Source organism: Pongo abelii, chromosome 4, assembly GCF_028885655.2.
Source record: "Pongo abelii isolate AG06213 chromosome 4, NHGRI_mPonAbe1-v2.0_pri, whole genome shotgun sequence".
NCBI lineage: Eukaryota > Metazoa > Chordata > Mammalia > Primates > Hominidae > Pongo > Pongo abelii.
In genome coordinates this window covers 144,604,259-144,620,871 of record NC_071989.2, presented here as the reverse complement: position 1 = coordinate 144,620,871, position 16,613 = coordinate 144,604,259, and the positions used below count along the sequence as shown (strand labels likewise).

At 45.0% G+C, this 16,613-nt stretch overlaps 1 protein-coding gene across 1 annotated transcript in view; it reads left to right on the top strand.

Annotated features, from left to right (window-relative positions):
* The window catches only part of TRPC7 (transient receptor potential cation channel subfamily C member 7), a 164,725-nt gene that overhangs the window by 134,078 nt on the left and 14,034 nt on the right, over positions 1 to 16,613 (top strand). Inside the window, exons 9-10 of the mRNA XM_054556386.2 lie at positions 10,491 to 10,686; positions 15,795 to 16,016. Coding sequence (XP_054412361.1) covers positions 10,491 to 10,686; positions 15,795 to 16,016 — 418 coding nt within the window. The remainder of the gene's footprint in view (positions 1 to 10,490; positions 10,687 to 15,794; positions 16,017 to 16,613) is intronic.

Genomic DNA, 16,613 nt, shown 5'->3' with positions numbered 1-16,613 from the left:
TAAAGTGAAGACTTTCTGCTTATGTTGTGTGGAATTCTTGGGGTCCCAGCACTCTTGTTACAGGTTTAGAAAAAGAGAAATAAAAGGTCCATGCTCATAGATGAAATACAGCTGAGTGACAATGCATAGAAAAAGGGTGCCTAGGCTGGGCACGGTGGCTCACACCTATAATCCCAGCACTTTGGGAGGCCAAGGCACGTGGATCACTTGAGGTCAGGAGTTTGAGACCAGCCTGGCCAACATGGCAAAACTGCATCTCTACTAAAAGTACAAAAATTAGCTGGGCATAGTGGCTCACGCCTGTTTTCCCAGCTACTTGGAAGATTGAGGCAGGAGAATCACTTGAACCTGGGAGGCGGAGGATGCAGTAAGCCGAGATTGTGCCACTGCACTGCAGCCTGGGTGATGGAGTGAGACTATATTAAAAAAAAAAAAAAAAAAAAAAAAGAAGGAAGGAAGGAAAAGGGTGCCTTTCTCATACCCTAGCTGGTGACTGTGATGGGACAGCTACACAGAGAATAGGAGGGCCTGGAGGCAATGAGGTGGTCCAGAGTAGGAAGTGAAGGGTGCTCTAACACAACCTATGGTGGGCCCCTGTCTCCCCTTTGGGTGAACTTGGCCTTCCAGACTCAATCCTGATTGGAGACTAAATGTGGGTTTTGTTTCTCAAAAGATCATCTCAGCCCATCTTTTCTATAGGCTGTTGTGAAGTCAGCTTCATAGCATAGCTGGGTTGAGAGTTTTCTAATCAAAATAATACCTCTATTAAGGTTGTTCTGTCTCCCCAGGAATCATTTTAATGGAAGTAGCTTCAGCAATGCTAGGCAAAATTAGAAACTTGTATTTTCCATGACACTTATGGGAAATTTCCATACTTTATGAGGGAGGGATTCAGGAGGCACTGATTCAGCCCCACCCAGCTTGTTCTTGCCATAGAGAAGCCAGATTCCCCTTCCAGCTATGGGAACTGCAGCTGAGGGAGAGGATCCTTAAGACTCTGCCCACACACCCCCACCCGCCACAGACTGTCCCAGCTTCGAGGCTGAGCTTCACATACTCGGCTTAGAGCTGAAATTGAGGCTTCAGATGATCCTTTTGGAGTCAGTAAAGAGCAGCAATAATAATAATAAAAAATATCAAATTGTTGACCAACTCATGAAAAATATGCACCTGCTTTCTCATTTAATCCACAGTGGAATAACACAAATACTATTACCGGAAACTGAGGCTCAGAAAGGTACCAGACTTGCCCAAGATCATAGAGCCAATGAGAGAATCTGAATCCAAATCCGCATGACTCCAAGCCCATCCTCCACCTTAGGCCTAAAATTTCCATCACTCACACTAGGGCCTACACTTTGAGATGGATGCTAAGACTCTAAAAGTTGAGTTGCTCTCCTATAGTAGTAAATTCTGAAAAAGAGCATACTAACTCAGATTTTGATTACCATTGAGAACCTGCTGATTCTACATATCTCAGCTCTAATATGCAGACTGTGATTCTCCCCGGATAAAGCAGGTTTCTATTCCAAAGTGAGCTCCCTCATTTGACAAACATGTATGGAGCAACTACTCTATGGCAAGTGGTGTTTGTCCCTGAGGCCATAGAGATTAATAAGACAATTCTGTTCCTAGGAAACTCATGGATGAGTAGGGATTTTGCAGGGGGCGAAAGCAACAGCTACGATCCCATATGATCATCATCAAAGGGTACTTGAGTAGCACAGGGAGGAGGAAGCACTGAGCCCTGCCTGGCAGTCAGAGGCTTCCTGGAAGGGGTGGCTCTAAACAGAGGGTTTGGGAGGATGACTGGAAGGGCACTCTGGCCTGTGCAAGGCATTTTTGGAGAGCTTCACGTAGGAAGGCATTTGGGTAGATGGCAGAAGATTAAATCAGAGCATCAGGTAAAAGCTAGATTGTGAAGCACTTCATAAGTCCTGATAGAGTGTTAGAGTCTCCGCTAAGGCCTTTGTAAAAGGAGGAAGATGTAATTGGGTCTGCTTTCAGGAAGAGTGCTGTGGCAACTGCATGAAGGGTGGGTTGGAAGGGGTGAGAGTGGAGGCCCAAGCTGGGTGCTGGGATTCTACTGTGAGCAAAAGCAGATGTGGTCCCTCCCCTCATGAAACTTGCAGACTGGTTGAGAAGATAGATGTTAATCAGATAATCACATGAATGAGGGCATGTTTACAAATCGAGAAAATGTTCTGAAAGACAGGAATGTGAAAGAAAGGCAGCTACAAAAGGAGCTGAGCTGGATCCCCTGGGAGGCTCTGGCAGGAGCCCTGTGAGAGAGGGTGCATTGCTACATGCAGGGAGTAGTGCGATGGAGAAGCAGGGCAAGGGGTAGAGTGGCAGGCTATGGCTGCAAAGGGGATCCTGCTGAGGCTGCCTAGACCGAAATATGTCATAAAACTCATCAGAACCAATGATATATTGAGAGAAACCGAGGGAGAGATCACCCTGAGGCACCCTAGGAGCTTGGCCTACTGCCGGTTTCCCTGTGCAGTGTGCTGAACGTGTTTGCAGGTGGGGAACAAGGAATGGCATCAGCCTACTGGGCTTTGTGAAGGACCCGTTTTTCCCAGGATCCTGGGTCAGTGTTGAAATATGGGCATCTCTGATTCAGAAGCTCCACAGGCTGTTTCACCATCAGACTTTATTACACTGTGAAAGTTACAATCTCCACCTTTCATGTTATAAATTCAAGTCAGGACCGGCTGGGCACGGTGGCCCACACCTGTAACCTCAACACTTTGGGAGGCCAAGGTGGGTGGATTGCTTGAGCCCAGGAATTCGAGACCAGCCTGGACAACAGATTGAGACCCCATCTCAAAAATTAATTAATTCATTAATTAATTAATTAATGCAAGTTAGGCATAGGGTGTTTGGAGGGGATGAGAGAGCTTACTGCACCCACTTTCAGGTGGAGAAACCAGCACAGAAAAGTTCTACGGCTTGATGGAGAAGGCAGCCAAGATCAGTGTGGGGTCCAAGTCAGGCTCAGAGAGGCTGGGGACCTGGAAATGACCTTTATGTGTCAAAAAAGATCATTTGGGTATAATATAAGGTCTTTTTCTTTGTATAACTCTCCAACAAGTGATAAAAATATAGATCTTTTCCTGGACTACTTTAGAAGAATTGTTACAACAGACACTCTACTATCATAAAATGTTTATGGATACATTCTTCTCATGTTTATTTGTGACCTGGATTCTAAAAGCCTGGGACCTGTGAGCCCCTGGAACAGTCTGAGAACCACCAAGTTTTGAGGAAAAAGACCTGACGACACACAGAAAATGTGCTCCTGAGGATGCTGGCTTTGCGGCACCCTCTCAAGCACTGCCCAGGGCCCTCCATCTGCTTCTCAGGCTGACGGTCACTGTCTGACAGGGGAGAGGGTCCCACCTTTTTATGCACTAAAATTCAGTTCTAGGATGATAATATGGTTTAAGCTGCCATTTCTCAAAGTGACAGTGGCAGGAAACTGCAATGTCCAGGGTTAGCTCAAGATGTTACCAGCAGGGGCAGGTCTGAGGCAAGCTGGCTTGTAAGGCCAAGTGCCAGATCACCTTCTGCCTCAGTTTCCCAGCATTCCATCGTCCATTGACAAAAATGTTCACTGACCCCTCCCCCCCAACTACAAGCTGGACACTATTCTGAGTACTGAGGACAGAGTGACAAAGGAGGTCAGCAGGCCCTGTCAGCATGGAGTTCACATTTCGGAGGGAAAAGGGGCAAAAAGATAAACAAATAGGCAAGTAAGATAGTTATAGATTAAGAGCTGGGAGCTAGAGAAGTAAGACACTGTACAGAAGAGTCATGAGAGAGGGCCTGCTTCAGACAGGTCGTCAAAGAAGTTCTCATGGAGCGCATGCTGACTCAGCCTGAAGCCTCAATGAGAAAAAGAGGAGGAGGAGCCAGGTACAGAGAGAGGGGAAGGCATTCCAAGAGAGAGCTCAGCCCGTGCACCCAGGCAGAGTGCAGTGAGTGAAGGGAAAGCCGGCCTCGGGCTCCAGGAGGCAGGAGGAACCAGACTACCCAGGGCCTTGAGGGCCTGCGCTGGGTGATGATGGGCTTTGTCAGCCACAGGGAAAGCCACTAACAGAGAGGGGCAGGATCTGATTTCTGTTTTCCAAGGGCTTTTCTGAAAATTAATCGCAGGGCTCCATAGTCTTTCAGCCAGATATTGGAGCCTATTGCAGTTGATGCAGATTGTGTAAAAAACGAACACTAGTAATAAAATTAGTGACATTAATTGAGCAATTAGTATGTGCCAGGCAGTAATTTATGCATTTCACAAGCATTCCATTAACTCATTCAATCCTCACAACAATTCTATGAAGTGGAGATTGCTGTTTTCCCATTTTACAGCCAGGAACAAAGCAGCACAGAGAGATGAGGCTATTTGGCCAAAAACATATACTCAAACCAGGTTTGCCTGGAGTCAGAACTTACACCTCGATTGTTTCATCATCACCTGGACTCAACACTAGGATTAGGGAACAGGAAGTCGAAATGTGCATTAGGGATTCATTCATTCGTTCATTCAGCTGACTTTGAATTTGTTGAATGCCTTCTGTGTGCCAGGCTCTGATGAGGTTTGCAGTTTCGAAGATGAAGAAAACACAGCTTCTTCCCTCCAAGAGTTCCCAGGCTGCATGGGGTACAGTGAAACCCCTCAGTATAAATAAATCTAGGCTGCACAGGCTTTACATATCCCAGTTCTTTGGCATCAGTTCTGTGGCCCCAGACTCTTCTACTTCTAGACTGTCTAAATCAAACTCCTTGTTTAGGACCCAAGGTAGAAATCAGAGGTGATTCGGAGGACAGAACTTTGCAGGGCCAAGGAAGGGATGAGTTCAGACTTTCTCAGGCATTTAACCATCCTCAAACCTGGTCCAACTGCTTTCAGTCTCTGGGTCTGGGCATTAGAGGAACACAGCCTCTGAAAAGATCTTTATCCATTCTAAACACCTTCCTCCCATCAGCCCAGCTTGGATGACAGGTGAGCATTATTCTCCTTCAGCAGAACTCTAGCAGAGTGCCAGCTATTGTCTGCTGAGCTTGGGAAACAGCCTTTTTCAATTAAAGGCTGATCCTCGTGCTTAATTTTAGCCTGCTATATGATGATTTGAGTAGGTAACTGAACTGAACTATTCAGTGGTAGGGGCTAGGAGTCCTGGCAGTGGGGAGAGAGAGATATGGCATTCTGAAGAAGCAGCAATTTTCCTGTCACCCTGAACCCTCTCCTTGTTGATCAGTTTGTTCTCTGAGGCCCGTATACAACTGCCTCTTCAGGCAACCTGTTATTAAAGTCCTGTTATCCAGCTGAGACAGACCTGGTGGAGAACTGATTACCTCGTCCCTGCTGTCTGCATGACAAATCAGCCCCAACCTTCCCACACACCCGCACTCCCGCCCAGAGAAGGGTGAATCGTGGCCTATTCAACATCACTCACGGGCACTTTTCCTCCTTTACTTCATTAGGAGTGCTTCTTTTGCTGGGGTGGCCTATTGACTAACTTCAGTCCCTTCCACTGCAGGCCCAGAGTCAAATATGAAAAGACAGCATGGGCTGGAATAATCAGAAAGAGTATTTGCATGAAATCAAGGGTCTGTGATGATCTTTGAAGATTAGAAGAAAAACAAGTCTTGTTCAGAAAACAAGCAGCTGAATTATTGACTCCATTCAGCCCTGTGTGGAAGCACCTGAGGGGCTGAGGGGCTGTATGTATGCTGGGAAGGGCAGAGGCAAACAGAGCCTCCCTGCTTACAGTCTCATAGCATTCTCTTATCTTACTGGGCTTGCTTGTAGACTGGGACCTCCAAAAGGACAGAAACACGTTTGATCTGGGCACCTGTGTATCCTCATCACCTGGGACAGTGCCTGGCACATAGTTCAATAAATATATGAATCAAAATAATAGCTGCCATTTATTGGACTTTATATTTCACATAGGTTGCCCATTTAATCTTCATGTCAACTGAACAATAGAGGCATCATTATGCCAATTTCATAGTTGGGTAAACTGAGACTCAAACAGACTTTGTCCCATGCCCAAACTCATACAGCCACTACAAGGTGTTGCTGAGATTTGAACCCAGGCATGCACCCTGGATCTTCTCACTCCTCCAGCTCTGTGTCATCTCCTGTGATTGACACAGTTGAAGGAATCTGTGGCAAACTCTATAGCTAGTTAGGGTGGATGGAAAGAGGATGCAGAGCCAGTAGTTGCCATTCCTATCAGTAAAGAACCTCAGATCTAGTCTTAAGACCAGCTAGTTCACTGTGGGGCTTTCTGTGAGACAAGTAGCTTTATGGCAAATAGTAACTAGCCTAATTCCAAGATATTTTCTTCCTGAAAGCCAGCCCCATTTCTCCCAAATGACTGGCTTTCCACCCCATGCCCTGGGTTCCAGAGCTCATGAAAATCGTGGATGATGATTAATATGTAACTCAGAGAGCCTCATAACCTCATGGGGCATTAGGGCCAGCTCCAATACCTAAGCCCTTGGGATAAGTGATTTCTATTGACTCATTCCAATGCCAGCCTTCTCTCTGAGAATATATTACTATGGGTGCCCAAGGTCAAGGGAACACAAGTCATTTCCCACTCAGGGTAGTGAGGTCAAGTTTTGTTTATTTCTTGCCACATGTTAAGTTGGAAGATGACACTAGCATGGCATCTTAAATTCATTGTAGAGCTCTAATCACCATAAAAAGCATCAAGTTTTCACTGAAAATTTTTTTCCTTTTTTTCCTACCAGGACGTCTGTCATTTTCATATTGATTTATCAGCTCTTAGTGTAAGGATATCATCCATTGTTTGTCTTACGTTTGCAAATACCAATTCTTTTCTCAGTCTTCTGCCATATGTTTTTACTTATTATGTTTTTCATGTGTACAAGTAAAGTTTCGTGTGGTCAAATCTCTCAAGCTTTGTAGTTTCTGAAACTTCCCCCAGACCAGAATTATGTAATAAATTCTCACCAGTACTTTATTCTAGTGTTTTTACCATGTATTTTTTTTTAACATTTAACTCTTCAATTCCATTCAGAAGTTATTTAGTTATATGGTTTGAACTATGGATAAAATATTGTATTGCTTACAGGTTAGCCCAGATAATTGGACATAACTCGGCCCATAAGGTGCCCTCTAATAGCAACAACAAAAACAGCAACAGAATTAGTCTATGCAGTTAGTCCACTTATCTTCATGACAAGAACATGTGGGTACAAATGAAAGACCCAAGAGCCTCAAATTGTGAATCTAGCCATATTGGGTGAGTCAAACCAATAGGCCCACCTTTCTTTAAATGAAGATTTTCTTACCTCATTCATTTTGCCCCATGAAAAGAGAAAGCAAGGGCCATAGATGTTCTCCCTTAACAGCTTAGAAGAGATCATTAGAAATGCATAGTTTAGGGCCAGGCGCGGTGGCTCACGCCTGTAATCCCAGCACCATGGGAGGCTGAGGTGGGCTGATCATAAGGTCAGGAGTTCAAGACCAGCCTGGCCAACATGGTGAAACCCCGTCTCTACTAAAAATACAAAAATTAGCTGGACATGGTGGCACGCGCCTGTAATCCCAGCTACTCTGAAGGCTGAGGCAGGAGAATCACTTAAACCCAGGAGGTGGAGGTTGCAGTGAGTCAAGATCATGCCACTTGCACGACAAGAGTAGGTGACAAGAGTGAAACTGTGTCTCAGAAAAAAAAAAAAAAGAAAGAAAAGAAATGCATAGTTTGTCTAAGACCCCATCCTGCCCAGACAGGTGCAGCTGCTTTTTGCTCTGGAGGCGTGGCTGCCACTCTGGCAGTCCCAGTGAGTTTGGGCCTTTTGTAGAGCCTGCTGGAGAAATGGCCAAATCCAGGTCCAGGAGTTACTCCTTAAACCACAGAATAGAAATAAAACAGATGTGCAGTACTGAAGATTTTCTGGAAGACAGACAACAAATTGAACATATCAGCATTCCAGGCCAGGTTAATTGTCCTGAGATGCGGGAGTCAGGTAAAGGAGGGACTAAGGCAAAGCCTCGAGATTAGTAACTATTACCTTGCTGGAACACATACTGCTTAATAAGCCAGGCCTGTTTCTTCAGATTATTGATATAGAATACCTAAGAGAAGGCACCAAGGATAAATCAGGGCTCAGTGGCAAAATTTATGGCAAGATGCAAATGAGAAAAAAATGGAAGCTGAATGTAGGCCCACTTTCCCTAATCGAAATTCAGAGGGTTTTCCCTGGATGTGTTCTGTAATCGCTCACTTCATTTGTGTCAGCCGAAGGTTTCTGGGTTGTTCCAAGGTAAGAAAGGGAAGATGAATTTGGGTAAAGCCTCTCTCTATGGCAAGTATGATCCATTCCTTTGTTGGTCCATGACAAGTCTATAATCCTAGATCAGCCCTTGTCTGCCCAGCCTCCCCTTCAGACACTGTGTTCTCCAGTTTTCACCTGATCCTGCCAGGAGGGGAGCAACTCTAAGAGAGATCACAGCCTACTGTCTCCTTCCAGTTTGGAATTTAGGGTTCATCTGGTGGTTTTGAAATCTCTCTGCCACTGTTCCCTTCCACGAGTGTGATAACTGAAAGATTGCTTCATAATGGGACACAGTACTGCAGTGAATCATGACACAGGGTGGATGACATCTTTTTCACACAAAATGCTGCATCTCACATGAGGAAAACAGTTCTTCCCCCTTCCAGAATAGCACCAGGAGCTGGAGTTCTGCAAGAATGGCTTAATACCCTGTTGTTGCTTATAAACACCCAACTAAATTATTTCTCGCTAATGCTAAAATGAATTAAATGTTTCAAAATCACAGTTTTAAAAGAAACTAAAAACAAACACTGACAATACAATCCCACTTCAAATATCAGTTTTTCAGACTCTGAAGAGTGTGCATAGGGAATGAGCCAAACAGCTGGGTAGACACACACACATGCACACGCACACACAGATACACATACACCCCCACACAATCACACTCAGGAGAGCTGTAAATTCATGCGAGTCAAGAGTTGGATTTTCAGCCCAAGTGACGAGTACCAGTATTTTTGTACATCTTGTCAAATAAATACCAATCCTTGAGAAATGCTGATATTTTTAAAGATCTAGCTAATCCTGGCCATTTGTGGGTGAGTGTTGAAAACCTGAAATGTTAAAGAGGAAAAAAAAAGTGCTTCTCACAGTGGTACCAAAAATCTGGATGAAAACTAAAAGAACTGCACTTAACCATTCAGATGTTACCAGATACACTTGCACGGTCTAAACCTCCCAACCAAAATCCAGCTTTCTTATTTGATTCTAGGTCATCAACCTGATACAGGGTCATGGCCATAGAGTATGGACTACGAAATGCACTTGGGTCTTATTCACAACACTACTGTATTTCAGTTACTTCGTAGTCTCAAAAGGGCCAAAGAGCAGTGTCCGTAAAGCTGAGACTAACCTGAACCGCCTTCAAGGCACGTGCAGCACCTAACCTAAGTGAGCCGTAAGGTGAGGTTTGGGCAGTCACCTGGTGATTTTGAACCATGTGGGCACACCAAAATCCCCCCTCTCATTCTCGATAATTCAGCCCCAGTTTAGAAAGCTTAATACATATGGCTAGCCTCAGCTCTGTAACAGGAGGTCATATGAGAGCCTGCCACAGAGCTGGTCATGAGGCTTAAGTGAGCTGCTCTTTGTCGAGTGCCTAGAAGTGTCAGACTCCAGGGATGCCATCCTCCTGTGTGGACACTGCCCACTTTCCGGGTATCTGCCATCACTCCCCTTCACGTGGACTATGGAGTCTGAGGAGAAATGGTTAGGGCTTAATGGAAGGAAGAATGCACTTTCTGGGGCTCATAATGCCCAAGAACAAACATTTACCCAGGTGTTTAATTTTAAATGTTTAAGTTAATTACAGTAAGAGAAAAGTGATACCACAGCCAGGAGTCCCAATAAATGGATTGAATAAAAAATAAAGAGCCTGCCATTTTTAATATTCTTTCAAAGTCTTCTTAGAAATCTGAATATCACGTTATCTCAGAATGCAGGCACCACCAACCAGCCCAGCCCTACTCCAGGGTAACACCTGGGCACTCCAGGGTAAAGCCTGACCAATGGCAACTTTCATTTTAAAAGTTCAAGCTGGCCAGATGCAGTGGCTTACATCTGTCATCCAGCACTTTGGGAGGCTAAGGTGGGATGATACCTTGAGCCCAGGAATTCAAGACCAGCCTGGGCGACATAGTGGGATCCTAGATCTACAAAAAATGAAACAATTAGCCAGGTGTGGTGGTGCACAGCTGTAGTCCCACCTGCTCAGGAGGCTGAGGCAGGAGAATTGCTTGAGTCCAGGAGGTCAGGGCTGGAGTGAGTCATGATTGAGCCACTGCACTCCAGCCTGGGCAACAGAGTGAGACTCTGTCTCAAAATAAATGAATGAATAAATAAAAGTTCAAGCTGATGCAAACTGCCTGAAAGGACTGTCTGTTTCTTTGCAGGGTTGAAGAAAGTTTTAAAACTTTGTTTTGGTCCATATTCGGCTTATCTGAAGTAATCTCAGTGGTGCTGAAATACGACCACAAATTCATCGAGAACATCGGCTACGTTCTCTACGGCGTTTATAACGTCACCATGGTGGTAGTGTTGCTCAACATGCTAATAGCCATGATCAACAACTCCTATCAGGAAATTGAGGTAAGGCCAGGTCACTGAAAATGCTTGCTCTCCCTCATCTAATTTACATTGCTGTTTTCAGCAATGAGGGGAATGATGTTAGAAGCCCATGTGTTGTTAAATGTGCAGCCAGAACAACAAATAACAGGCATTCTTCCTGGATTGCTTCTAGAAATAGAAGCAATCAAAGTCAGTCTGCCCCATGGCATTGCTGGTACCACCATGAGGCCCAGCGAGAGCAGAAAGAACTGGGATCATGAGTCTTCTCTCTTTTACACTTGTCTTCTCAGGACATCATGCAGATGACCCATGGCAATCAATCAGAATGACTGTCTTTCAGCCCCCAGGCCCCTTTTGCCTCTCACGTATTATTTATTAAGTACTGTATGCCAAATCCGCACTAGGCACTGGTGATACCAAGATGACTAAGACACAGTTCTTGCCTAGAGAAACTCATAGTCCAGTGAGGAGATCATACAGGGTGATCAACAAATTCCAGTGCCCTGGGGCCAGTGCAGCCAGGTTGTTGGGGGTGGTGTGGGGACAGAGACAGAGATTGACTATGGGGGAAGCTTCCAGAGGTGGTGCTGGAAGGCCATTTAAAAGGAGAACAATTTTGCCTGACAGATAAAGGGGTTGAGAGAATGTATCAGGAGACAATTTATCAAAATCTAAAAGGCATGAACCATAAGCTATTGATTGCAGCTTGTTTGGAACAGCAAGAAATAAAAAACAAACTAAATGAGCATTAATAGGAATCTAATTAAATAGACTATGATGCATCTGAAAAATGGGATGCTGTGCAATTCTATTTTAAGAAGGATAAATATATTCTCTATATGCTGATGGGGAAAGACCTTCAAGTTACAGTGGTAGGAGGTAAAAATCAAGTTCCAGAACAATGTATATAGTGGGCTCTCTCTTGTGTAAGAGAGAAAGAAAAGGGAATGTGATTCATTTGTGACTGTATAAGCAAATGAAAAGAACAAACCTCTGAAAGTTCCACAAGAAAGACACCATGGGGTGCCTGTTGAGAGGGGGGGATGGGGGCATGGTGGGTGGAATTCCTTTCTCTTTATACTTTTTATCCTTTATAAATCATATTGTTGTTTTACCTACTATATGATTAAATAAATAAGCTAAAGTTAAAATAAAAAGCACTGACCTATTGACTCAACAATTCCAATTCTGGAAATAGATCCAATATCATTTTACATAGATGTTCGTTAAAGGAAAAACCTGGAAATAGTCCATTGATATGAGAATGTTTAAATAAACTGTGATATAGTCACACTTTAGAATAAGGTGTAGGATACTATACATCCAGCATGAGAATGACCGTTTTGTACTGACATGGGAAAATCCTTAACACATTATTAAGTGAAAAAACGTAAGTTGTAGAAAAAGACATATAGGGGAATCTAATCTACGTAACAGTACAAATGCAAACATAGAGAGGAACTCCAAGGAGGCTACAGGGCTTTTGACCGGGTGTCCTCTGGGAGAGGAAATGAAAGGAGAGAGAAGATCTGAAATGGGACTTTCCCATGTCCTGGTGTACCTCTGTCCTTAAATTATAAGAAACAATTGTTTATATACTTCTTATGTAGAAAAAAGTAAAGATCCCTGTGTATTAACTTGCTAGGGCTTTCCTAAAAAATACCACAGACTGTGTGGCTTAAACATTAGAAGTTTCTTCCCTCACAGTTCTAGAGGCCACAAGTCCAAGATCAACATCAGCAGGGTTGGCTCCTTCTGGAGCCTCTCTGCTTGGCTTGCAGATGTCCACCTTCTTGCTGTGTCCTCACACAGCCTTGCCACCAGTCCAAGAAGATTGGGGCCCCATCCTCGTGACCTCATTTAACTTCAGTCACCTTTTAAAGGCTCCATCTCCAAATACAGTCACCTTCTAACTTGCTGGGAGTTAGGGCTTCTACATAGGAATTTAAGGGGGATACAATTCAGTCTATGATACCCTCCCCAAAAAACAGTACTCTATACAGTAGGGAGCACATGTACTAAGGCAGGGAGGGGTGAAGCAGTGTGGTATGCTCAGCGCTGCAAGAGCGCAGATTGAGTGAGGAAAAAAGGCAAGAGGTGAGAGAAGAGGTGAGCCTGGCCATGAAGCCTCAGCTGCTGCCCTCCAGAAAAATACAGCACATTGTGGATGGACAAACAACACATATATTTTTAAAGCATTTTACATACTTAATCACCAGTGTGGATAATGAGCTCTTGTCCACTAGTCCTTCCTGCCCTTCTGGGCCTCAGTTTCCCCATGTGTAAGAGAAAACCAGATGGTGCCTGGAAAAGCTGCAGGTCTCTGCACCACTCCCCCAGGCAATCTGCCATATCCTAACAGGCACGTAATGCTTTGGTTGAAATGACAGTAGCATGGGAAGCCTTGCAGTTGGCTGTGAGGGATGCCCACTAGCTGAGGGCAGGAGCAGGCAAGCCCACGGCATGTGAGGTCAAGTTATCCTACCACGGAAAGGGGCCGCGACATGCAGAGAGTGTATTACAGCCCCACACCTCCCTCTGGGCTCTGGACTTCTGCGGCAGGAGGGCACATGTTCTCACCTGTCTTACTGGACCATGGAAGGTACCACTGGAAAATGCCAGGCATTCATGATCACATGTAGTTTTGATGATGCAAATATTTGTAAACCCTTCCATGAGAACACTAATTTATTGGCTCAGTGGATCTTAAGCTCCTGCTGTCCAAATCCACAACTCACCTGCGCCTGCCTCTCCATTCAACTCCCCCCACCCCAGCCCCCTGCCTCTGCAGGCAGCACAGGCTTCTCCAGCAAAGAGCTCTGCCCTGCTCCATTCTGCTCATCCCGCCTCCCCAGCAGCCGCTACTGCAGGGCACCCTGCCTGCCTGCATCTTCACCCCTTTCTTGCTACCTAATCCTTCCTGTCAGCATTTAAATAAGTCACTTGATCTTTAAAAAAAAAAAAAAGAACTATAAAAAATCCTCCCTCTAGCTTACTTTCCAGCTCCCAACCTCTTTCTCCCCTGATCCTTACTGCCAGCATCCTCGAGTTATTTACACTTCTTGCTGCCTCTTCCACAAGTTAATTCTTACAAATTCTCTACCCCCCACCCCACCTACTCTTGACCTTGTTGAGAACTGCTCACTCCTTGGATCTGAGCCCAAACACCAGCCAGCCTTCCCTGACCCCCAGACTGGGTCAGTGGCCTCAGCACCTAGACCCTCCAGCTCTGGGTACAACAGTAAGTAAAAGACTAACTAACTAGCTGTTGAATAGCTGATTATAACCCTGTACTCTTGTGGGCCTCTCCTGGGCCCTTGCTGGGTTCACATCATTGGCCAGACTGTGTGTTCCACCACGGCATGGATCGTCATGCCCGGGGCCTCCCTAGCACATGCCAAGTGCATAGCAGGTGCTCCATCAATGCTAAGTGACTGAAGGTTGACTACTAGGCCTATGCTAGGCTATGGAGATGAAAATCACATTTATTGAGGGCTTACTAAGTGTCTGGCACTGTTCAGTGTCATCTATGCATTAACTCCTTTAATTCTCACAGTGTATTCGATAGGTATTGCTATGCTTATGTTACAGATGAGGAAACTAAGGCCCAGAGTGGTCCATCACCTGCCATGGTTGCATAGCTAGTAAGGAGCAGAGCCAGGATTTAAACCCACACAGGCTGCAGAACCCATGTGCTTTGCACTATACCACGCTTCCTCTCAGGACGGGTGTCCCTGTTACAACTCTCTTGTACAGCGAGACCAGGAGTGAGCCCTGCCCTCACAAAGCTTCCAACCTAAAAGATCCTTATAGGATGTCCCCAAGTAGACCAGGCCCAGTGTCGATCCTCAACAAAAGCAAAGTGGTCAAGCCTGCTGATTATAACCCTGTACTCTTGTGGTATATCCCAGCAGCCTCTCCTGGGCCCTTGCTGGGTTCACAGCCCCTCAGTGTGTAGTCACTGCCTATGGAAAGAGGAACCCACTGCTCAGGGAGCACACACGCACTACTGACCTCAGGGCTATGTGAGGGAAGCAGTTTTATCTCCGTAAGCTCAAGACACCCACCTAAAGTTACACAGCTAATAAGGGGTTTTGAGCCCAGGTCCATCTGTTTACAAACCCCATGCCTCTTTCCTGGTCTCAAACTGCCCTCCTAGGACAGAGGTTCAAGGAACCTGTCTAGACAAAATACACCTGCTACTCTCAGGTACCCACTTAGCATTCTGGCATTGACACAACGTCAGAAAGAACAGAACCTGGGTTTAAGTCTCACCCCACTACCCCAGAAGAGAACACAGCTGGATCACCTCCTACAAACTACACTCAGGCTTTGCTCCCCTTGAATTACATATGCGAGATCTATAAACATCCTCCCTGGCAGCACTCTGACCAATAAGAAATATACTGTCCTGTACAATGTGGTAGCCACTAACCACATATGCCTATCAAGCACTTAAAATGTGGCTGGTCCAAATAGATGTGCTGTAAGGGTAAAATTCACACTGGAGTTTGAAGACTTAGTATGAAAACAATACGGTAAGCTATCTTAATATTGTTTTATAATGCTTACATGTTGAAATGATATTTTTGATCTACTGCACTAAATATATTACTAAAATTAATTTCACCTGTTCAATTTTACTTTTTAGAATGGGGCTAGTAGAAAATTGAAACATCTATGTGGCTCATCTTTTTGGCTCACAATATATTTCTAGTGAGCAGCACTTCTTTAGAGATTAATAAATACAATAATGCTGTGGTGGCTGGTGAATCAGCTAGCAGAGCTATAAAAATTAATGAATAACAAGATTAAGTGGCAGTGAGAAAAGTTCTTTGGTTAGCTGCAAGTGGAGAATGTTGGTAAAAATACCCAGTGGAGAGTAGGGGCGGTTAATATGAACTAGTCGAGGCTTTTCAGCCATGAGTCTGAAGGAGACAGGCGGAATCGTGCATGGTTTTAGTGAGAGTAAACTCCCCTTCTCTGTGCCATCTGTAGAAAAGCTGCACCAGAGTCCTGCTTAGAAGTCTGCTTTCCGAATGTGTAGGCTGTGTCTCTGCTCCTCAGGTTGGGCTCTGTTGTTAAATCGTGGCCTTTGAGGGTGTGCTGTTGTTTCCCTTGTTCCACAGGAGGATGCAGATGTGGAATGGAAATTCGCCCGAGCAAAACTCTGGCTGTCTTATTTTGATGAAGGAAGAACTCTACCTGCTCCTTTTAATCTAGTGCCAAGTCCTAAATCATTTTATTATCTCATAATGAGAATCAAGATGTGCCTCATAAAACTCTGCAAATCTAAGGCCAAAAGCTATGAAAATGACCTTGAAATGGGCATGCTGAATTCCAAATTCAAGGTAGGTAGCATGTGGTTTATGAGGCTGGAGAAGGCAGCAGGAGGCGGTGGGCGAGTCGAGTGTGTTTGAGTCATATGGCTGCCCTCCCCCACCCCATGCAAGGGGAGCCAGGAGCTGGGAGGGCCGGTACTCTGTAGAGTCTACCTGGACACATCTGAAAGCTCCAACGCCAGCAGAGGCTACTGTGATACCCTCCTTTCTCCTTGCAACCCCTTGGAGAGGTGCCCCGCTGGGGACGTAGTAAGCTGCCTGGCTAAGGCGTGACCCCAGTGAAGGGAACCCCTTAGTGGACTTGGAAATGGAACAGCTTTTCTCAGAAAGTATCTGGAAAATGATCTCTGAGAAAAAGGTTTCCTTCCCACTGTCTGGCTTTCCTGGGGATTCTCAGTGTTTATTAGTATGTTAAAACCCCTGGAGAAAAGACATCCATCTAACCTTAATTCAGTGCTTTCCAACCAAGTTGACTAAACAATATTCTGTAACCCTTATTAACATCCTACAGAGCTAAAGGTCCTAGAAACAATGTTCTAGGAAGCCAAGCAGCACCAGGTAAATCAGCTTTCAAAAGCTGCCTTACTGAGACAGCCCCGTATGTGG